Source organism: Blennius ocellaris (assembly GCF_963422515.1).
Source record: "Blennius ocellaris genome assembly, chromosome: 17".
Lineage (NCBI taxonomy): Eukaryota > Metazoa > Chordata > Actinopteri > Blenniiformes > Blenniidae > Blennius > Blennius ocellaris.
In genome coordinates, this window is record NC_137666.1 from 19,455,895 (window position 1) to 19,478,942 (window position 23,048).

Here is a 23,048-nt window from a genome sequence, read left to right on the forward strand (position 1 = left end):
ATAGGGATTCATGCAATCAGCCCAGTAAGGCTGACTTACTCATGAATCAGGGAGGAGAAATTACCACTGCTAAACTTCTGAGGGATGGAAATCTGATGATACGGAGGAGCAAAGAGATCGGGCACACGAGCTGAAGGAAGAGTGGAAATGTAAGTGTCAAGTGTAAACAATATTGATAAAGGAGGCAGGTGGACCAAGGGCGTGATGTGGGGGGGGGGTCCCTGTTCAGGTTCAATTGAGGAAATCAAATCTAATTTGTGGAAAACTTAAGGGAGCCAGAAGACATCAGTGCCCGTATTCACGAAGCATCCTCAGGCTAAGAGTAGCGCTTAGTGACGTCACCCTTAACAAAAACCTTAGAATTCCTCGAAATTTAAGATTTTTCTTAGAATTATTCCTAAGATAAGGGAGCATCTTAAGCCCTAAGGTGGAAAACCACTAGTGAGGAGGACTTTAAGAAGTCTACGTAAGAGTTTCTTAAACAGCCAAGATGACAGAAATAGAAAGTGAAAGGAAAGATGTTCTCCATTTATTTAATGAGCGACACTGACAACTGTGTATTCAATTTTGTTAAAGGGGTGTTTGTTGTTGTCTCTGCGTGGTGCCGTTTCTGTACGGGGTAAGCTCAATTATTTTTAAGCTGTGTACCAATTTAATTAATTTCTCTGAGGTTCATTAAATAATTGTCATGACAACACATTTTTAATGCAGCCCAAAATATAAGATATTTGATGGGTTCATTTCCGACCCCACAGTCTGGAGACCGGAGCAGGAAGGGTTAACGCTTTGTCACGAACCGAGAACTCACATTTAACAGAAGTGCTTTCTATCAAACTTTCTCAGAAATCGCAGGGTTTCCTCTACACTCATTGAGGAGTGGGGAGAAAAGTAAAAGTAACCCAGCCTTTTGTTTACAATAAGATGTAAACAGGTTGCTAAAGAAGTTCGAAATCTCCTGGCTACACTTTTTGGTTCTGAGCATGCTTCCCCATTCATCATGCGTGTGAATTGTATTTTTTTTCTCGTCTATATTTTAGAGCTCACTGAAAAGTTTTATTTTCTTCTTTCACTTATAAATGCTTTCTCAGTTTCATTACCTCCCTGCCTTCCACTTTACTTGTGCTTCCTTGACCTGAACGTGTTCCAGCCTATGAAGTCATACACCTGTAGACACTGACGGCGTTTCACAATTTCAATATGGCCGCACCCATAACGCTGTCATATCAAATGTTGTATTGGCAGGGTTTAAATTCTTGAGTATTTACACCTCTGTGCTCGATCACGTACTCCTGCCTGCCACTGACAGTGGCGCTATGGCGGTAATTCAGAACAAAATGGCGGCCATCGGCGGAAGTGGGCGTCAAATGCTGCACTGGCGTCTCTTTCTCAAAAAATCTGAGATTCAGGGCAGAATTATGGATTCAAATACATAAACATTCCAAGGAAGTAAATTCCACAAAACGGTTTATTAAAAAAAAAAAAGGAAAAATTCAGACATTAAATTTAAATCAGTATTCTAAAATCAAAATTTTGAAATGGAAAATGACAAGGAACTGAAATTCTGATAAAGAAAAATAAAACATGGAGAATACATTTTTTAATTCATTTATATAACCTATAAGTTCAGCTCAGCTCAAAAAATGTCAGAACTCTGAAATTCAAGTGAAGTTTAAGAAAATAAACTGAGATCGAAGACTCGTTTGAGGACTCGGTGACTTGAAGACTTTGAGTGAGTCACCCACATCTTCAGCTGAAATAAGTTCTGACCCGATCGTTTTAAAGAGGCAATCTGCTCTCAGATGACGATCAGTTATTCATCAGAAGTCGAGTCCAAGAGACGATCCCTCCCAAAAACAAGAAAAGCAAAACTGAAGTATCACGGGTGACTTTAATGGTTTTTTTTCATCTGGACAAAGATCAATGACAAACACACATATCACATGTAAACATAAATAAATCTGACCTTAACGGTTCACATCCCGTCTTATCTTTTGTTTCACACATTAAAAAACAATCAGTTGTTATTTGAGGCGAGCGGCTGGAGTGTGGGAGGAGGGAGAAGACGTTGTTCAGGACGAGGCCACGGAGAGGAGGAACTTGGTGCTTCGGTCCACCGAGGCTCCTGGTGGGTCCGTGCAGTCCCAGCTCTGCTTCAGGGTCTGGCGGTCCAGCTTGTTCAGACTCTGAGAGCAGAGCCGCAGGTCCAGGACCAGCCGGGACAGACCGTCCACGGTCTGAAGGTCCCAGGGACCAGAGACCTGGCAGCCTGCAGGAGCAGCAACAAACTCAACCACTTTTCATCCTATTCATCACTTCCTGTCAGGAAAAACTGCACAAAATCCAATTTTGGCTCGTCAAAGGTAAATGTTCACCACTTCATTTGGATTGGTTTGTTTTCATGCTACAATTTTGAGAGTGGATCAAACTGCCTGGACGTCACATGGTCACAACAGCTGTTGGTTTGGGGCGCGACCCCCCCCCAAAAAGCATGACGGAGAAGAAACACGACTCACTGATTGGTCCAGACCAAAAGAGGAAGTATCGCTGCTTTAGCCCAAGGTGGCTAAAGGCTGCTTAGCGTGTGGCTAATGGTTAGCCCCAAGCAACCGTGATATAGAGGGTGCCTCTGAATAGTCCCTCCTATCTCCTCTCCTATCCACTTTTCACTTGAAAAATGTTACGAGACGTCGTGAAGTAGCGACGTCTGCCATGGTGAAAAAACGTCAAATTTCCAAAAAAGAACTCAAAGAGCGCATTTCTATCACTTTCCACTGTGTCTCTAACCACAGATATAATCTCAAATATCACAAGGTTTGATGTAAAATCCCAGATTTCGAGGAACTGAAGTGAAATGACCGCTACATGAATAAATAAACGCAAACCGAGGAGAGGCTGCACAACAAGTTTACCGTGTTGGTTTTTACGACATCTGCATAACATTTATAGTTCGGAAATGTGGCCCTCCATAATATATTTCTTGTTCTCATGTGGCCCCATGTAAAACAAACAATTGCCCACCCCTGGTCTGAAGTCTGCTGATAGTCCCTGTGAGTTCACACTGTCCCTGAACCAGACCTCCGGTTCCTTGCAAGTCAACCGACCCACGTTTTGCACGTGTGGACCAGAGTCCACATGTTTGATCCGGTTCAGGGAGCGTTCACACCAAGAAAAACCAAACGAAGCAGCCTTTACCCAGAAAGTTCCTGAAATGAACTGTGGTCCGGATCAAACAGGGCTGGTGTGAATGACAACCAACCCAAATGAAGGCGTCCCCTCTGTGGCCTCGGGGGGTCTCCGAAGTCTTCCTACCTTGCAGGTTGAGCAGGGCGAGAGCTGGACGAGCCTCCCGGACCGACGTCACGATGCTGTGAAGCCCCGCCGAGCCGACACTCGGGTTTCCCGACAGGTTCAGACGCACCAGGCGAGGACAAGACGGCAGACACCTGAAACAGACAGGCGCCAGGTAGGTTCTACACTTTGTAAAGTGATCGTGTGAGCCGGAGAGGGCCCTCCGAAGGTCCAGGACGTCTGAAAGGAGACACACTGACCTGGACAGAGTGACCACGCTGCTGTCCGTCAGCCCATTGGAAGCCAGACTCAGGTCGGTCAGCGAGCATTCCTCCTGCAACGACAAACGTTTTGATGTCACAAAAAGTCAGTCGTGTCAAAACACATCAGGTACAATGAGTGTGTGTACCTGCGAGAGGGCGTTGACCAGGTGCTCCATCCCCGGGCAGTCGGTGGCCCCCCTGCGTATGGCAGACAGGTCCAAGTGTGTGAGACAGTGCAGGGGAAGGGTCTTCAGCAGCAGCTCGAAGCCCGTGAAGCCCAATGCATTGTGGGAAAGGTTCAATGACTTAAGGTGGCCTAAGCCTGAAAGAAAAAAAACAAATCCAAGTTAAGTATAAAACTCTTCTAAATAAAACTACAAAGTGTGTGTGTGTGTGTGTGTGTGTGTACACCTGTCAGAGCGTTGGACAGCAGTATCCGGTGCTGCTGCAGGAATCGGGCCGTGAGGCTGCAGGCCTGCAGAGACAGGCTGGACAGCAGGGGGCAGCAGGACAGCAGAGAGGACAGGGACTCGGAGATTCCATCCCCCAGAGGGTTCAGACCCAGGTCCAGATCCTCCAAGCACTGCAGCCCCACACAAGGATGGGAACAGGTTCATTAAAAACGCCAACATGCTTGGACTTATTGTTCCGAAAAGACTTCACTCCACTTTAAAGACAATAAACACCGACGGGGCTTTTCCACCGGAAAGAACCAGGTTCTCGTTCTGGTCCAGGGCCAGACTTAGCACCAGTTCTTTTTCTTTCCACGGCCAAAGCCCCGGCCAATCAGGAGCTAAACCGCCGCTCTACTTTGTTGCTGGGCCAGAGCGAGGGTCTGACGTGTCATCAGCTGGGGGCGGAGTTATCGCTACCGACAAGGTGGAAGAGACGCTGAACCGGCTTTCTGAGATCTACAGTGAACACGAAGCTCCGGAGTGGTTATAGAGAAAATAATATAAATAACGTGGGAATGATGTAATAAGACGTTCCCTCAAGTTGATAATGTGAGAGAACGAGATCATTTAATTCACGATCGTGGTTCTCGGGAGCGCTGCTGTGTTCCTGCTCTGCCCGGCCAGCAGCGTCCGATTTACAAGCAGTTTTCCATTGTTGTTTTTCATGGCGACATTGTAACTAACGTCACTTCCAGGTCTTGCATTGTGTTATGACTGCAGGCTGAGGTCTGCGCTCCGCGACGCCCCATCATCATCTTCTGCCCACAAGACTTCTTAATAACGAAGCCATACTTCATCAGCAACTAGAAAACAATCTACATACTCCTGTAAATGAAACCTTGGATTTTTTTAACTATAAAATGAGCCTTGTATTGGCTTCATGTGAAAGAGAACTTTAATCATTATGTACTATTGAAGAATTCTGTTCTTCTCTGTATCCTGCTAAAATGCTTTTATTCTTGTCTGTGTGACTCTGGCCTTATAATCTTATTTATGGACTCAGCGGACATGTTTTCCCTTCGCTGCACCAGGACGGTGAGAGCGGGAAAGGCTTCTCACCCACAGGCATGGGAACTGCCCGTGGGCTCTCACCCCTGTGTTTCCGACGTCTCCGTCCTGGTGTGACCGGCATCCTCACCCCCGCCTCTCCGCTTCCCTTCAAATGTTCGCTCGAGGGTCGAACGGGGCACGTGCCCAGAGCAGACTGACTTGTGACGTCTTGTATCGTCTGTGCGTCTGTTGAAGCTTCGATAAATATTCCTGACAGAAGAACTCTGTTTCGCGACATTATTCCAAGAGCAGCTACAAGAGGAAATCCACAACGCTGGCCTCTCGTGGTGAGCTCTGTTTGGTTTTATTCTTTCTTTGGATTGGATTGGAATGTGAATCCCACTGGGTTCAATGGTGAGCCAAAACCATAGAGGACAGACTGTGGACGGACCTGGAGTCTCATTTATAAAGCTGCTGAAGCACAAAACGGGTCCTGAAAGATACGTACTACAACTTCCCAAGAAAAGTTTGTGATTTAAAAAACATAAACTTTGCAGGAGAATGTGTGTACCGGTACACAAACTTTGACCCTTGAGCAGCACATTTTGGAGACGAGGAACCTGCAGCACTGACGGTGAGGTGGAGAATTGAAGCCAGATTCATCTCATACATTTAATATCTTCAAATATCAGACTTATTGATCCACGTGATCATAAACAGCCAAGCTGCAGTGGTAGAGAGGTTTCTTTAGTGGAACATTACTGCTGAATCAGCAGCTCCATGTTCATATGTCATAGTTTCATCTTCAAATGATGCAGAGCGCTGGATAGAACTGGCTGATTATCAATTGTGACAAAGTGTGTAAACATCAGTGTAATTTCAGAGTAAACACATAAATAGAGCCGTGAGTAAAGCTGCAGTGTCGGGAGCAACACTGACTGTGTCTCCAGTCGATGGGGACGTCTGTTCTGTTCCAGCTGCTTTTATTAGGATTTACAGCGATGAGGTACAAATATACTGAACTGTATGAACACGGGAACAAAGTGAGTCTCTGGGAAAGTCTCATGTAAAAAACAAACTGCAATAGAGGTGATTTACCAATGGGTTACATGTGAAATAAAGACATTCTAGATTTTATATCTCTTATTTTACCATTATACATGCGTGATACAGTTTAGTTCACCTGTTTTTTTTTTTTTTTATTATTATTAGTGATTCCACTACTGTGACACCAGATAATATAATTTTCCTGACCTCCACCTCCTCCTTGACTATTTCCCTCAGTTAAATTCCTTTTCTTCGTCTTTTCTGTCAGGATTTAGCACCAAATGCCGGGGATCAACAGGTTGAATGAGATGCAACAATATTGACGAGGCACTTTGCGTCGACAATTTATGATAGAAAGTGGGCGTGTTGAGGAGGGAGATGAACTGTCAACCTTCCAGGTGGACTGTTATTTATAAAAGGAGGCTTTTTTGTTGTTTGGATTGAAACATCAATTAACTCTTTAGCGAACGTCTTTGTTTTGATGTGACGCATCTGTACGTTTGCACCGAGTGAACCAGCGTGAAGTGGGAGGGACTCACGGGGAAAGCAGGGTGAGTGTGAGCCTTCAGAGCGCCCACAGCCTTCTCCAGACCCTCCCCGGTGACGAAGTTAGAAGAGACGTCCAGCAGCCGCAGGCGAGGCATGGTGACGACGGTCGCCACCAGCTCGGCGAGGAGGGCGTCGCCCAGACGGTTTCCACTGAGACGCAGCTCAGTCAGGCTGGTTTGGAGCTTCAGAGCCCGGAGGAGAGGAGTGAGGGAGGAGGGGGGCAGGCTGAGGCCGCACACCCACACAGACGAACTGCCGTCCTGCACCTCGCACAGCCGGGCCACACGCCGATCCTCAGCTGCACGCACACACACACACACACACACACACACACAGAACAGGATGTAAAGCCGTCAGCACCTGCTCTCTGTCCTCCACAGTAAAGGTCCACTTGCTATCTGGATGTAAGAAATGTTCTCCACGTATGTATTCTAACCCTAAACCCAACCTGAGCTGGGATTAGACCGTCGTGAGACAAGTTAGTTTTACCCTGCTGATGATTCGTTGTTGCAAATAGTGATCCTCTAGGACAGTGTTTTTCAACCACTGTGCCGCGGCACACTGGTGTTCCGCGAGAAATGATCCAATTTCACATTTTTTTCTAAAAAATAATTTGCTCTCACAGCCGTTGTCAGCTGTGAGAGCAGTGTGCAGAGTAATCATGTATAAATACTCTTCGCCAATAGATGGCAGCACATAAATTTGCCGGTGAAATCTGAACTTAACAGACGTCAGTCTGGTTAATCAGCACCACCTGCTGCTGCTCCCATCTTGTATCAAAGTGTGTCAGTGACAGTGATGGAGAAGTTTTTAAAAAGGAAGAATGTGAACCAGGATCTCAGCTCTTCATCCATCAGGTCCAGGTTTCACACTGAGTGAGTAAAAATAAAAAAAAAAAGAAATTGGGAAATACTTTTTTTCTGTATTTATTTGATTCCTGTTGATAAAATTTTGATGAGAAAGACTTTATATTGTTAATATAGGCTACAGAGTTTCAAATTTTAACATTTTCGGGTGGTGGTGTGCCTCCAGATTTTTCCAAACAAAAAAAGTGTGCCTTGGCTCAAAAAGGTTGAAAAACACTGATCTAGAGAACACTAGAAAATAGTGTAGTGACTTTACTGAATCAACAGGACAGAACCGGAGCTGTGCTGAACGTCACCGACCTGCTGCCACACTCTGACAGGACTTCCTATAACGCTCGGGGAGAGGAGGGAGGTCCCAGGAGGAAACCTCTGCCAAGACCTGCACCCACACACACACACACACACACACACACACACACACACACACACACACACACACACACACACACACACACACACACACACACACACACACACACACACACACACACACACACACACACACACACACACACACACACACACACACACACACACACACACACACACACACACACACACACACAGAGAGAACATTTTCAGGTCGGTTCATACTCTTTGCAAGTTCAATTATTAAGAATATATAATTCATCATCAAAGACAAACAAAAGATTAACTTTGGGTCAAAAAAAGCAAAAAGCTAAAATGTGATTTCAAATAAAGCTGTTTTAACACAGTATCCTGATTAAAGTTATTCCAGTCTGATGTCCATCTTTAAGTAATAATGATTCTATATTTGTAATGTTTGTTATTCAGAAAAGGAATGACAGACTTGTTAGACAGGTCACCCTTGTAAAAGAGATCTCCATTCTCAATGGCTTTCTTTTCCTGGTCAAATAAAGGTTAAATTAAAATAAACAAACATAATATAAAAATAAATAAATAAATAAATACAAATACAAATAAAATAAACAGTTAAAATCCCACATTATCACTTTGGGGACATTTTTAAGTAGGTATTTATTGTCACATTTCCAAACGGTGTTTGTACAGATTATATATATCTTTTTCTGGTCCACTGTTACAGGACGAGTGACGGAGCCGTCCAGCGGCCCCCAGTGGCCCCCAGTGGCCCCCGGCGGGCGTCCTCACCTCCTCATTGGTGTGCAGCACAGCCAGCAGCAGGTCCTGGGGCGACAGCAGAGCTCCCTCGCTCTGCAGGGACAGGCGAGGCAGGAGGCCACACTTGTGGTAGTACCGCTGAGCGGCCTGCTCACAGAGCCACGCCACGGTGCAGGAGTCCGCCTCGCTGTGACGACACGGGGACAGGAAGTCAAGACTCAACCCCAGAGAACAGATTGAGCTGGAGGAACACGGGCATCTCCGCAGTCCGACGGCCAAACCCGATGGCTCACCTCTGCGGAACTGGGATGAGGAAGACGTCTTCCTGAACTCGGACCCTCATCCTGATGGGCGGGGCCAGACACGGCGGGGCCGCCGGGGTCTGAGGAGGTGGCTAAAACAAATCAAACAACCATTTAGGACGTCACAGATTTTCTTCTTTCCAGCACTTTCTTAATTCCAAATCATGAAATCCATTCCAAAGAAATGCGCCTTGTGACGATTTTCCACCACAAAGAACCAGGTTCTAGTTCTGGATTTAGCACCAGTTCTTTGTCTTTCCTGTCAGGAGCTAAACTGAAGCTAACCTGGCCCTACTTTGTTGTTGGGCCAGAGCGGGGCCTGACACGTCATCAGCCCTACGAGGCGGAAGAGAGGCTGGGATGCTTTCTGAACTCTACAGCGAACACAGAGCCTCGGAGTGGTTATAGAGAAAATAAAAACAATAAAGCGTGGGAATGGGATGATAAGTTGCTCCGTCAAGTTCATAACGTGAGGGAATATGATGATTTAATCTGCAATCACGGAGCCGAGGCTCTCAAACTGTTTTGCTGCAGTCCCGTCAGCTGTGTTGGATATATATATATATATATATATATATATATATATATTAGAAACGGTTTTCCATCATCTTTTTTTGCATTGTCCTTCACTACGAGACGCTCCATTAATATTTTCTAACCCACAGAACTTCTTTATAATGAAACGACACTTTTGGTTCAACAGCAACTACAAAACAAACTACATACTACTGTAAATGAAAGCTTGGGTCATTTAGCCATAAAATGTACCTTTTAATGGCTTCATGTGAAAGAAAACTTTTGTTGTTGATAAGCGTACTTATGGAGGTTGCCATGGAAACCGCTTTAAAGCTACGTTCTATGATTCTACACCGCCATTCCTCCCGATGTTCAAGCATTTGATTCAGACACGTCCAGAAATAAAGTGAAAGGAGCAGAAAGGCACAACGTAATGCCCATGTTTGGCGGTGCTCATTTAAGAACTGGCCCTGAACGAGCACCTGGTTCTTCCTGGTGGAAAAGCCCTAATTGAGGTTTTAAAGTTGCATGTCGGTGCTTTGGAACCTGGAAATGTGTGTGTGTGGCTCTCGGGTCGTCGTCCTCAGGCGCAGTGGGGCTGTGGGAGCGGCTCACTTCTCGTCTCCCGAGCCGGACCATCCCGGGAATCTGGGTCATCCTCACCTGCTGAGGCCTCGTGGAGCTGCTCCTCTTAGAATGGCTCCCCCTGCTGGAGGAGGCCGGCGCTGCAGCACCTGGGAGACAAAGGACCAAACTGAAGCACATCATCCTAAACAAATACACCGATTAAAAGAGTTTAAATGTCACAGCATTCTGACTTTAGAGGTTTGAATCATAATTCAGAATATTTTTTCTTCATTCATAGAAACAAATCCTTTTGAATGAATGCCAGTCTGACCTGTGCGGGCCGTGTCCGAGTCAGAATGCTTGTTTTGACTTCGGGCTGATGAAGACACAACAGTGCGCTCCTCTCTCAGTTGGCTTGGTTCAGTTTGAAGCCGCCTCTTCTTCTTGGGATGGCTCTCGACCAAATCGTCCTCCAGCCAGTCGTCCTCCAGATACTCCTCCTCGGGGACCAGAGCCGACCTGCTGGAAGAGGCAGGCGGCACGGCGGCGAGGTGGGTCTGAGCGTGGCCGTGGAGGAGAGTTTTGGCGCTGCCCAGGCTGCGGATGGCGCTGCAATACTCGTCTCGGACAGACACGGAGGGAGCGGGAGTCTCCCCGACGCTCTCCGGGCTTAAACCAGGCTCCCAGGTTGAACTCGGCGCTGCTGCCGAGCCATTTCTGGGGCGGACGGGGCGCAGAGGACTGAGCCGAGACTCCGAGTCGCTGCCGTCCGAGTCGCTGCTGTCCACCTGCGGAATATGGGCACATGAAGCTCACAGTCTCCGTCTGGAGCTCCGTCCTCAGCTAAACGCAGGGGACATTGAGCTTTACCCCGTACAGAAGAGCAGCGGCCGTCCCTCTCTCTTGGGGCCGCTGTGTGGAGCTTTGCCCCCGGCCACGTCGGGGCCGGTCTTGGCTGCAGGGGCGACCTCCTCCGCTGGACGGGGGCTCCGAGTCCTCGGCATCAAACAGCTGGCTGTCCTGCAGGACAACCGATGGCCTCGCCAGGGACGGGGCCGGAGCGGCGGGCGCTGTGGGGAGCAGAGATATGTGAGGGGAACGGATCTTTGAAAAGCTTATTTAAACGCCCAGCGGGGGGCGGGGATGATGTGAAGGCCCCTCACCCCCTTCTGTGACCAGCCGCCTCAGCAGCCGCTCCGTCTCTCTGCACTCCAGACGAGTCTCCTGGTCCAGCTCTCGGCTGTAGGTCTTCTGCCACTGGTGCAGGGTGTCCAAGGCTGTCTCACCCTGCCGGGAGGGGAGAGATGGGGGGGGGGGGGGGCAGACATCAGACAGAAACGCACATCAATGCAGCCCCCGGTCTTCTCAGCCTGACTTTCAAACCATGACAGTCATTATGGTTCATGGATCATGAGGAATAATCACCAACATCAAACCAGAATGTAATTAAATTGTTTTCTCTAAGAATTTCTGCTCGTCCAAATACATCCGACGTATCAATGACTTCAAACGAGAGAGAACTTTGATAAAGAACTTTGTTCAAGCAGAACTGAATCAGCAAGGTAAAGGTTTGTGATTTTAATGAGATTTTCAGAAAAGGGTCGTTTTTAACAACATGTCTCATTTTGGTTCAAGAGATCTTTTAACAAGCATTAACTTCACACACACCCCCAGCCACTTTCAGGTTTCAGTTTGTTGCTTTTCATAATTCTTCTTGGATCTCTCCGTCCTGTTGTCCCAGGTTTGAATTTTTGTTTCGTTCATTCGATGACAAAAGGAAAGAACAAATAAAAATATTCAATACAAAACATAATTAACGGATCAAACGTTCGAATTAGTTTCTACAATTTTGGTGAATTACACAAAAGGCTAATTGCGCTTTCTTTTCATAGTTATCTGTCATTTTGACTTTGCAGTTTTCTCTAGTTCAGTTTTTTTTGCTCATGTTGCCCCTTAATAATAAATATTGGAAAAAAAGTGCAGTTTTTATCGGATTACTTCTCACCACAGCGATGTGAACAGGACAAACAAGCTGATCTCTTCTGTCAAAGACTTTGACATTCATTAACAATGAGAATCCTTCTTGCGCTACGAAGCAAAGTTGGACTTCCTGAGGATGTGTTTGGTGAAAAAAGAAGTATATGCTGTGGATCATCAGTGACATTAGTGAGTTATCAGCTCTGATGGGTTTGTCTGCTGGTAAAGTCACTTTCGTCACACTGCAAAGCAGAGTGGATTCTGAAACTGCTCCAACGTTTATTTTCTTACAATTAAAAGTTCAGTCATCGAATTAAACACTTTGATTCAGTCTGGAGAGTTTTTAAAATTCTATCTGTGGTCATTTCCACAGACGTGTGATTTTAAGGATTCTGAAGGCAAAACCGGGACAAAAGTGAGGAAAATATTCACGAGACTGACTTCATGTCAGAGCTCCTCATTTCTTTGCAGTTAGTGATTTTATATCCAGAGTGTTACTGGATCTGCAAGACTAGTCTGGGTACAAAGGGTGCTATGTCCAGAGTGGTTTAACACATCAAGATGTCAATACCAGGACATAAAAACTCTTCTCTCATATTTATTGTGTGGTCTGAAATTTAAATGTCTTCAGTAAATGACAAAGACAAAGGAACTGGCTTCACCGCTCCAATACTTCTGCAGATGACTGTACAGGCCTAAAGTCAAGCTGTTTCACTGTGAGGCAAATCTGTATTTACACTTTTCTTTCAAAAAGTCAACCTGAGCCATTATGACAATTATGACTCAGATAATGTTTCTTTCTAGGGTAAACATTGATAGAATTATAGAGCCCAGACTAATCCAAACCAGCATAAAGTAGGAGGGCGGGAGGCAGTTTGCATCCAAACAGCAGCTCTGGGAGGCCATTCTGACATCCTGCAAAGAAACTCTGGCAGAAATTCTCCCCAAACTCACAAATTCAATGGATGCAAGAATTGTGAAGCTGTAAGGGGTCCTATGTTAAAATGTAACTTAACCTGTTAAGACGTTTTTGATTAAAATAGCTTTTGATTTCGGTAAATATGCCGTAAATTCAACAGATGACTATTTTCAGTTCTTTACAACCTATAAAATGTGTTGAAACTCTGTTGTGCTCAATAATCTGGAACAGTGCATTTTAAGTTTTTTTATTTTTGAAAAAAATTAAAAAGGCCATTTCTCAAGGCCATTTCTTTCCCATTCCAAATAATATAAACATCAACTCTTTATTGGTGTGTCCTCCATTTCCTAAATACTCTTCACAGGTCTTCCTTTAAAAATAGTCATATATATACATATATATATATATATATATATATACACATATATATACATATCATCAGTCCATGAGAAAGTGAAAATGCTTCTGATAAATACTCTTATCATTTCAGAGTATCTCGTTGCTGCCGCTTCTTTCGCTTTTTTCTCTTCCGTTGGGAGGTTTGTTCAATAATATCTGAGTTCTGCTCTAGCGCTTGATGACTTCTGACTGTGACTTGCATCAACTATTTAGGAAAATTCAAGGAGTACATCATTTGCATAATAATGGATGACACACACACACCTTGGAGTTGCGTAGTGTGACAGAAGCCCCTCGTTCTAAAAGCAGCCGTGCCACTTTCAGGTTGCCGCAGGCGAAGGCGTCGTGCAGAGGAGTCACTCCTTCACATAAAGGGCCTCCGGGGTCGTTGACGTTGGCGCCGCACTCCAGCAGCAAGGCAGCGATCTCTGCACGGAAGATCCACAGACGCAGCTCAGCGGCAGTGAGCAGGAGCTTAACAAGACAAGCGGCAGTGCGGACGGACGGCGTTGAGCAGGGTACCGTGGTGTCCGTGGTTACAGGCCTCGTGCAGTGGCGTCCAGCCGCAGTAGTCTCTGGGGTTCACCGGGTGACCCTGGCAACGCACACAGAAACAAAGTCGTCGTCACAAAGCTCGTTTCAACTTTGTGCCCGGAGCTCCTTTTTGGATCTCTGTGGTGCTTGTGAGCGACACTCGGGATAAATTATTCACAGCTCGGCCGAGTCGCTCTCTCTTCTCTAAATGAGACCAAGGCTTTTGGACGTGCTGATGATTTCACCTGGTTTTATCTTCCTGGACTTCTCAGGAGTTCACCAGACATGGAACAGTTTGTTGAAGACGTTCTTCTAAACCAGAAGTTTAGAAGTCCTTAAAAGTCATTTTATATTCGTCAACGGGGAATTTCACCGATGGTACATGTGGTGACCATCCGCGATGCAGCAGTAAAAGCTGACTCGCTTATCGCTAAGGGTTTAGCATTAAACGTGAACTTTGAAGAGATGGAGCTGGTCTGTGAAGATGAGTTTACCAGCTCTGCCCTGACCAGACTGGATTTAGTTCATCTGAGGTTTTCCTCACCTGTTCCAGCAGGTACTGGACCTGCTTCAGGTTTCCATCTATACAGGCTCTGTGGAGAGACGTCTCGCCCTTCTCATTCCTCTTGTTCCACTACAGAGCAAAGGCAGAAACCGGCATGTGACGACCACTTTTCAAACACGGGTCCACAAAGAATTTGAGTGACAGCTGCCGCTGGACTCACCCTCCCAGCCTTCCTCCTGCCCGTCACCATCTTGTCGTAGCCCTCCAGATCTTCGTCTGGAAGGAAACGAGGAGTCGCATGTGATGAAACGTCAACGGCACCGTGAGGTGAATTCACGGAGGCGTCGGTGTGTGATCTAACCCAGTGTTCTTCAACCTTTTTTGAGCCAAGGCACACTTTTTTGTTTGGAAAAGTCTCGAGTGAAATGTGAAACTCTGTAGCCTCTATTAACAACATAAAGTCATTCTCATCAATGTTTTATCAACAGGAATCAAATAAATACAGAAAAAAAGTGTTTCCCAATTTCTTTTTTTTTATTTTCACTGACTCAGAGTGAAACCTGGACCTGATGGATGAAGAGCTGAGATCCTGGTTAACATTCTTCCTTTTCAAAAACGTCTCCATCACTGTCACTGACACACTTTGATACAAGATGGGAGCAGCAGCAGGTGGTGGTGATTAACCAGACCGTCGTCTGTTACGTTTCGATTTCACCGGCAAAGTTCTGTGCTGCCATCTAGTGGTGAAGAGTATTGTAGCGATCACGGAGTTGGTCGCTGCAGGGCATGATGGGAGTTCAGGTTATGTGTTGCCGGAGGTTATTGAGGGTTATTGTTGGGGTTGTTGTGTGTGTTGATTTGTGCTTGTGTTGTGTTTTTGTTCCTCGGTTCAGATCGTTAATTATTTCGTCTAGTTTGGTTTGTTGGATGTTGGTGTGCAACCATGAGTGAGAAATGTGTTGTGTGGAGTGTCATCCTGTTATGAAGCTGCGTATGTTTATGTCAAAATAAAAGCCTCTGGTGATCAGCTGGCAGAAAAGAATCTCGACTTAGAACAATTCTTCCACAGTGCTCGCCACAGTATTTATACATGATTACTCTGCAACACACTGCTCTCACAGCTGACAGCGGCTGTGAGAGCAAATGTTTTTTTAGAAAAAATTTGAAATTGGCTCATTTCCCACGGCACACCTGGATATATCTCGCGGAACACCAGTGTGCCGCGGCACAGAGGTTGAAAAACACTGGTCTAACCTGAATCCGACAGGACGACGTCGCTGTCGTCGAGAGGTTCACTGTTCTCCATGTCGTCGTCCTCCTCGTCACTCCCGTCTGGACCACACAGCTCCTGCAGCTTCTGTTCCATCTCCGCGGTGCCAGAGGAGCCGCGTCTCTTCCGCGAGGCCATCCAGAGTCTGAGAGATCGTTTCTGTGGGAGCCAGAGTCAGTTTCACGCCATTAAATCAAACTTCAAAATCAAATCAAACTTTATTTCTATAGCCCTTTATAATCATCCGGTGACATCCAAAGTGCTTTACAACAGAGCTAAAACAATACATTAAGAAGTAAATATGAGAATAAATACATAAAAACAAAAAAAATAATTAAATAAAACACAGGTGCTGTCTGTGGGAGGTGCGGCGGTGCTGCAGGTTGGTGAAGCCACCCAGAAATTCCTAAAAACAGAGCATACAGAATAAAATAAAATACACTGCCCTAGACAGAGTTAAAAGCCCTTAAAAAGGTGAGTTTTCAGCTTTGATTTAAAAAGGCCGAGATCAGTGATGGTGCGAATGTCGGGGGGCAGTTTGTTCCACAGTCTCGGAGCAGCAACTGCAAAAGAGCGATCGCCCCACTGTTTATATCTCGACCTTGGAATGTCTAAAAGAAGCTGACCTGAAGAACGCAGGGCCCTGCTGTGGTCACGTATAGTTAAATTAACAGAGTCTTGACCTCACGTTCGGCGTCTCACCTGTAGCGTGACCTTCCCGGACGCCTCGGCGCGGTGCAGCGCCGTCTGAAAGCTGCCGTCCACGTCCTCCGGGGAGCCGCCGCTCTCCTCCTGAGCCGCCGCGATGTTCAACCACGTGCTGCATTCCTGAGGCGCACAAGACACACTGTGGATCGTGTGCTTCTGTGACAAGAGCTGTACAAACGTTGAGTCTTTAAGTAATACTTTATTTAGAAAACACTGCCAAGGATTCCTACTAGAAATGGCCCAAAAGCTGAAAATAGCGTTCGCCCAAAGTAATGTGGATCGGTAAAACTGTGCGAACGCACTTTTGCACAAACTTTCCTTTTATAGATCACAGTCCACCTGCAAGGTTCATCTCCCTCCTCAACACGCCTACTTTGTACCTTAAATGCTCAATGCAAAGTGCCTCGTCAATATTTTTGCAACTCAATCAGCCTGCTGATCTTAAATCCTGGTTGAAAGACGAGGAAAATTAATTTATATGCATATTTTAGCAATGGGACTGGCTGCTCGGCTGTTTATGATCACGTGGATCAATAAGTCTGATATGCGAATACATTTAATGTTTGAGATGAATCTGGCTTCAGTTCTCCACCTTACTGTCAGCGCTGCAGGCTCCGTGTCCAAAATGTGCTGCGCAAGGTTCAAAGTGGTCGTGCCGGTACGCACATTCAAAACACAAAATACATTTTCACAAAGATCACAAACTTTGCATGAGAAGAGGCGTACGCATCTTTCAGGACTCATTTTGTGCTTCAGCAGCCTTTATACATGACGCTCCTGGTCACTAAACACTAAGCTGGACTGAAAAGTGACACTACACTGATAATAGCTGCACTGATTTGTTTGACCTCTCTAATGCGTCATTTTCACTGTATACTTTCACTTTTAAACTACCAGAATATTATTTTTTGCCTGTATACATCAGCGTGCGTAATTTCCATTTTAAAAATGTTGTGCGAGACGGAAATGCCATTTTGGTTCTAGATATGTGAAAATGTGTCGTAGAACTGACGAATAAAGCGACTTTGAAGTTCAAGAATGGTTCAGTAGTATGTCAAAAAAAAAAGAAAATGATGAGAAGATGTTGAAATACTGATCCGACGTCAGTGGCGGGCGGTGGTTACCTCTGTGGAGCTGCCCTGCCTCAGAGCCAGCTCCTGCCTGTAGTGCTGCACGGCGTCAACGTGCTGCCGGAGGTCGGTGTGCGTGGCGGCCAGCGACACGTGAATGACGGCCAGCTCCCTGTCGGGCTTCCCCAGAGCTTCAGCCCGCTCCAGCTGCGCCGCAAATGCAAACCTCAACGTCACGACGGTGCCGCCGAGGACGGCGGGCCGTACAGAAGGTGCTGAGGCTGCTCACCTGGTCTCGATAAGCCTCCAGGGCTTTGCCGAAGCAGCCCACCTTACAGTACAGGTCCCCCAGCTGCTCGGCCAGCTCCACGGCCTGGTGGGAACCTCTGTGCTTGTCCTTCGCCGACTCCTCCTCCAGTTTGCAGCCACGATCGGCTGGAACCACAACACAGCCGCTCAATTTTCACACAGACACTCAACGCCATCTGGAACGTTCAGGTTTCACAGTGTAGTCTTAATTACATTGGTACCATTGGCGTGGTGTCCAACACTTATCGTAACATCAACAGTCTCCGTGCCTCAGAGCTCAGCTGCAGCACAACCACCACCGAAAAAACTACTAATAAGAAAGGTTTTGATTGGGAAGGGACCTTGATTCGGACTTAGCTGCAGTAAGTTGAAGACGGCGACACAATATGTGATTAAAAGTCATTTTTGACTCAGATGGTGCTTCGGAGGAAAGTTGAAAATTTTAGGACACACTTCTGTTTTAAAGTTCTCACAGAATTATGAAAGGTTTTAATCTGTAAGTCCTGGCAGCTGAACGACGCAGGCAACGTCATACAGGTTCCAGTCGTTTAAAAAAAATATTCATGTGTGTTCGTGGAATCGTTCAGTAACGGTAAAGGCTGATGTTAATTCATATGGTGGCGGCTTATTAAGACGACAGTGGAGATCGCACAGCTGAGACACAAGACTTATGTTTCGTAAAGTATCATCAGCATTAAAACACACCGAGGTGAAGACGTGAAAACATGAAGGCTGCAAAATGTTCCAATCCAAAGACATGTCAGCACTTGACACCAGGAAGCATTTCAAGAGGTGTGAAGTTGAATGTATTCTTGTCGTTCATAATAAGAAGATATTCAAACTAAATGTGATCTTTTTCATAATGTACTTGCACCTCTGAGTGGAGGTGACCCCCCCCCAGATAGCATCAGGCTGGATGTGGCCCTGGGATTAAAATGAGTTAAGACCTCAGTGGCTCTTTAGTATTTCGGCGAGCCGATTTCATTTTAAAGATCTCCTCCAAGCAGATATGAGTTAATTCAATCGAGACAAGCTGCAGTCATTAACTCTGCTGTGTTTGTCTCACAGCTCTCGTCTTTACCAGGAAACCACGTTCACACAGTGTTCGTAGAACCTTTTTTCTTCTTGTACCATATTTGAAAGACTTCTTCACAGCCTCCCGGTCCAGAGGCTGCTGAGAGCCGAGCTGCAGGGCTTTCTTCAGAGATCGGCGAGCGGCTACGAAATCACCCAGAGAGAGATGCACCTGCAGGCCGACACACACCCACGTTACACAGCAACACACACACACACACACCAACTGTACACAGCTGACAGACATTGCGGCAGTCGGGATCTCGGAGGGGTCGTACCTTTCCGATGCAGTGGAAGCACTCGCTCTCACTGAACTTGTCCTTGGTCTTGCGGGCGCACTCCTTGGCCTGCTCCAGGCAGCGCACTGCCTTTGACTGGTGGCCGTTGCGGAAGTAAATGTTTCCCAGGTTGAAGTTTGCGCGGTAGAGATCTTCCAGCAACTGACCCTTCCTTTACAAACAGGATGCAGAGCACAATTCCATCATGATTTTCCTGTTACACACTTCATATAAAGAGCAAGATCCCCAACAACCAGCCTGACTATTTGTACGGAAAGAGGTTATCGGTAGAATTTTAGGGTTTTCATACTCTGCGATAAAAACACTTCGTTGGATGAACTCGCTGCAGCGCTTCGGTTCCCCGAGATGATCACAGACCAGACCGAGATTCAGGAAGAGGCGTGCCTTCATCTCACGGATCTCCCGCTGCGGCACAGTCCCTGAGGGTCAGAGAGAGAAACGAATGAGATGGTGAAAGTATCCCCCCCCCGTGTGCGGTTCACATACGGCACACAGTACACACCCTCCAGTCGATCGTCCACGAGGCTCAGGCTCCTCCTGAAGGCGTCTCCTGCCTGCTCCAAACTGGACTTGGACTGGTCCGACTCGTAACGAAAGAGGTAGGTCCGACCGATGGTGGCCAGAGCTCTCTGCTCCTCGGCGTCGTCTCGTACCGAGCGGGCCAGGTCCAGGTGACGGTGCTGATGCTGCGCAAGACAACAGCCTCTTCAGCTCAAGTGCTTCTTCTCAAAATTAAACCCGAACGACGTTCACTTATCGTCATTACCTTCAAAGCGGCGTCGATGTTCCCCATCTCCGCGTAGCACTCTCCGATCTTCCTGCTGGCCACCGCTTGTCCGATGACGTCATTGAGCACCTCGGACAGAGCCAGCTCCTGCTGGTGCTCCCGGATGGCGGCTGCATAGTCTCCTGCCACACACAATGTTCAGGGACAAATGTGGTTTGTTTTTTTTGACGGTGTAGTTCACCACATCGCCAAAGAGATGCAGCCCTTTAGCACCGCCGAAAAGCCGGCATTTAGACAAATGTTGCAAAACATTTGACCGGCAGCACGAATTGCCAGGGGAAACATACGTGTCCCGAACGGCTATTCCACAACTGTACAACAACGTGAAAGACGACACACTGAAGGAGATCAAAGACATCTCATTTTACTCTGCCACACTTTTGTTAACAGACACTGACAGTCCATTTTATTTATTGTTTTTGGTTGTTTTGATTATTTATTTTGGATATTTACAATGTCTTTTTACATAATTCAATTCCAAGTTTAAATATTCTTAAGAAATAAAAGTTTATTTATCTTTAAAAGGGTGTACTTGCATTATTATACCATTATTATTAGATGAATGGAAAAATGGTAACAAAACAAAAATATTATCGTTTATCGTAATAATTCTTGGGACAATTTATCATCCAGCAAAATTTGTTATCGTGACAGGTCCACCACACACACACACACACACACACACACACACACACACACACACACACACACACACACACACACACACACACACACACACACACACACACACACACACACACACACACACACACACACACACACACACACACACACACACACACACACCTCTGAAGGCCAGTTGAAATTTCGGAAAATGGCTGTTTTAAATACAGTACAATCTCTGGAATTGGACCCAGTAAGAGGAGACAACCTGTACTGAGCGGACACATATTTAACTGTTTGCACACTGCGAAGAGGGGACTCCTGCCACACACGGACAAGGGACAGGTTTTCCTGGCAAATTTCAAGCTGAGGGGGACACTGAAACGGCCGAAATACTTGGGCTGGAATGGATTAATACAATATTCAGGCCACAGGTTATACGTGTTTGCATCCACACTACGCTCCATTCCGTAACATAACGATCCCGAAAATCCCTGCAGAGGGTCGTGCACAGGGTGGATGGTGGTGGTCCAGAGCTCCAGCAGCTGACCACTGTGAATGTTGCGTTCAGGTGCATCACGCAAACTGGACGCCTGAGGAATCTTCCTTCTCGGAATCACAATCCGCAAATAAACAATAAAATACTTCATCAACAGAGATAAAACGCTTGGTGATTATGTATCTGTCTCTCATATTTCTGTGTGTAATGATTGTGATTATGTATTTATTTGTATATTATTTTCTATCAATTGTATTTATTTGTTTAGATCTCCCCAGATGCAGAGCTTAATTTTTTAATTAATATTTTTAATCAGGATTAAAAAGTGCTCCAGCAGTGCAGTGCGCTTTTTAAGTGTTTTCACGCACTGTTTCCTCCCAGATGTTGACTCCTTCTCATTCCTCCCTGTATTTCTGCAGCCTTTTTAGTGTTTTATCGAGCATTGATGGTCGAAGGTGTACTATCCCAGTTTGTCACCATGCTGCTTTGTGCTCGTCTGTTGTCTTCCGGTATCTGGGTCGCGAAGAACTGTACCTCAACCAATGAGGTAAGCGGGATTCTGTGTTGTCAAACTCGTGTGTGAGTATACTGTCAGCTCATTGGTCAGAGAGCAGGAGAGGCGGCGGAATAAGTTTACCGAAGGTTTTGATATAAAGTGCCCTATTTGTCATAAATTCCGTCGATATTTTTCACACTATTTTTGATTCTCACAGTAATGTTACAAAGTGCATCTTTGCTCAATTCAGACACATACTTTTGTTTATAAATACGGAATAAGTCCGTTTTTCAAGGGACCGCTGGCAACCCGAACTGACAGTAACTTCACACAGAGAATAGAAAACTAAACTAAACACTTTGTCCCGAAAAACTGATAGAGAAAAAAATCACCCCAACTGTTTTACAATGAAATAACGAGGAGTGTCTGAGTTGGAGTAAAGGTAAAAGTTGTTTGTTTATCCTGTGAACAGATGATTCAGACTCTTACCACTTCTTGATAGCGCCTCTCCCAGCTGATTGCACAGGTTGGCCTCCTCCTTCAGGTTGTTGTTGTCCTGGGCTTTGCTCTTCGCTTTCTGTAACACTGCAGACGACAGACCGACAGGCTGACAAACGACTCCGAAACGCATCGAAACAACCTCGAATCGAAGGTTTACTCACGTTTGATTTCCCGTGACGAGCTCATGTCTGTAGCGGTCGCTCAGTGGAGGCTGAAAACTATAAACACTCACTCCATCTTCAACCACAGACTCCGTGTTCGTCTTGCTCCGTTCACGGGTGTCTGCGCCGACATGAGAGGACTTACATAATTTGTGATCGTTGTCGGCAAGAAGGTAAGAAACGCTTCATATCAGCGAGTAGACCCCGTGCTACACGTAGCCACGTTAGCTTCGAGTTCACAATTCACAAAGCCCCGCCAGAAGTGTTGCCAGATCAAATTGACAGCTTCCAGCCCAATCACATCTTAGAACCCGCCCATTACAATCAAAACCAGCCCAAACCACGAAGTCGCACCAACCCAATGTATTTTCTCCCGCCTGACGTAAACAAAAGTAGCCGGAAAACCGTCCAATCTGGCAACACTGCCCGCCGGGACTGCAGCTGCAGCAGCCAATCACATCACGCTGGTGCTGAGAGCTCATTTACCCTGACGTTAGTCTGTCTGGTATGAATCCTACCTGGACCGCCAAGATTTAAACGTCTTTTGGATAACACTGCCCCCATCCTGTCTAAAAGATTATTTTCAACCAATTCTATTTGTTCTTATTTCTAATTATAAAGTAGAACGAGAGAGCACAGTGAACCCTACAGCCTCACAGACCACACTCAGGGTACAAGACACAATTGGTGTTTATGCCGCCATATTGGATGGGTCTCAGAACGTGAACAATGTAGAGTCCAGAGGACAATGTATCAATTTTGATTCCAGAGTATAATCCAATACAAAGACTCACGACTAACATTATCATTTATTATACAATTTTAAGAGAAACTTTACAATAAACTGGAAAATAACATATTCCCGTCATATAAGGTGCAAACACAAAGAAGCAGGTGGATTATTTTTGAGTTTTTTTTTTATTTTTTATTATCATCTCTTATTTACAAACCTTGGGATATTTTTGCTTGACA

At 45.9% G+C, this 23,048-nt stretch overlaps 1 protein-coding gene across 1 annotated transcript; it reads right to left on the reverse strand.

Annotated features, from left to right (window-relative positions):
- Window positions 1-1,973: 1,973 nt before the first annotated feature.
- On the reverse strand, window positions 1,974-22,101 carry tonsl (tonsoku-like, DNA repair protein; the record flags this gene model as incomplete). Its single annotated transcript, XM_080513513.1, has 28 exons — window positions 1,974-2,266; window positions 3,310-3,443; window positions 3,549-3,622; window positions 3,698-3,873; window positions 3,963-4,134; window positions 6,583-6,890; window positions 7,759-7,837; window positions 8,590-8,746; window positions 8,853-8,953; window positions 9,924-10,111; window positions 10,276-10,729; window positions 10,815-11,014; window positions 11,108-11,231; window positions 13,504-13,667; window positions 13,762-13,834; window positions 14,318-14,407; window positions 14,499-14,554; window positions 15,533-15,707; window positions 16,251-16,376; window positions 17,381-17,533; window positions 17,616-17,761; window positions 18,767-18,881; window positions 18,988-19,159; window positions 19,298-19,427; window positions 19,511-19,694; window positions 19,775-19,917; window positions 21,904-21,999; window positions 22,077-22,101. 28 exons carry the CDS (start codon window positions 22,099-22,101, stop codon window positions 2,070-2,072), a joined length of 4,212 nt encoding a protein of 1,403 aa, XP_080369639.1. The 3' UTR covers window positions 1,974-2,069.
- Window positions 22,102-23,048: the final 947 nt, after the last annotated feature.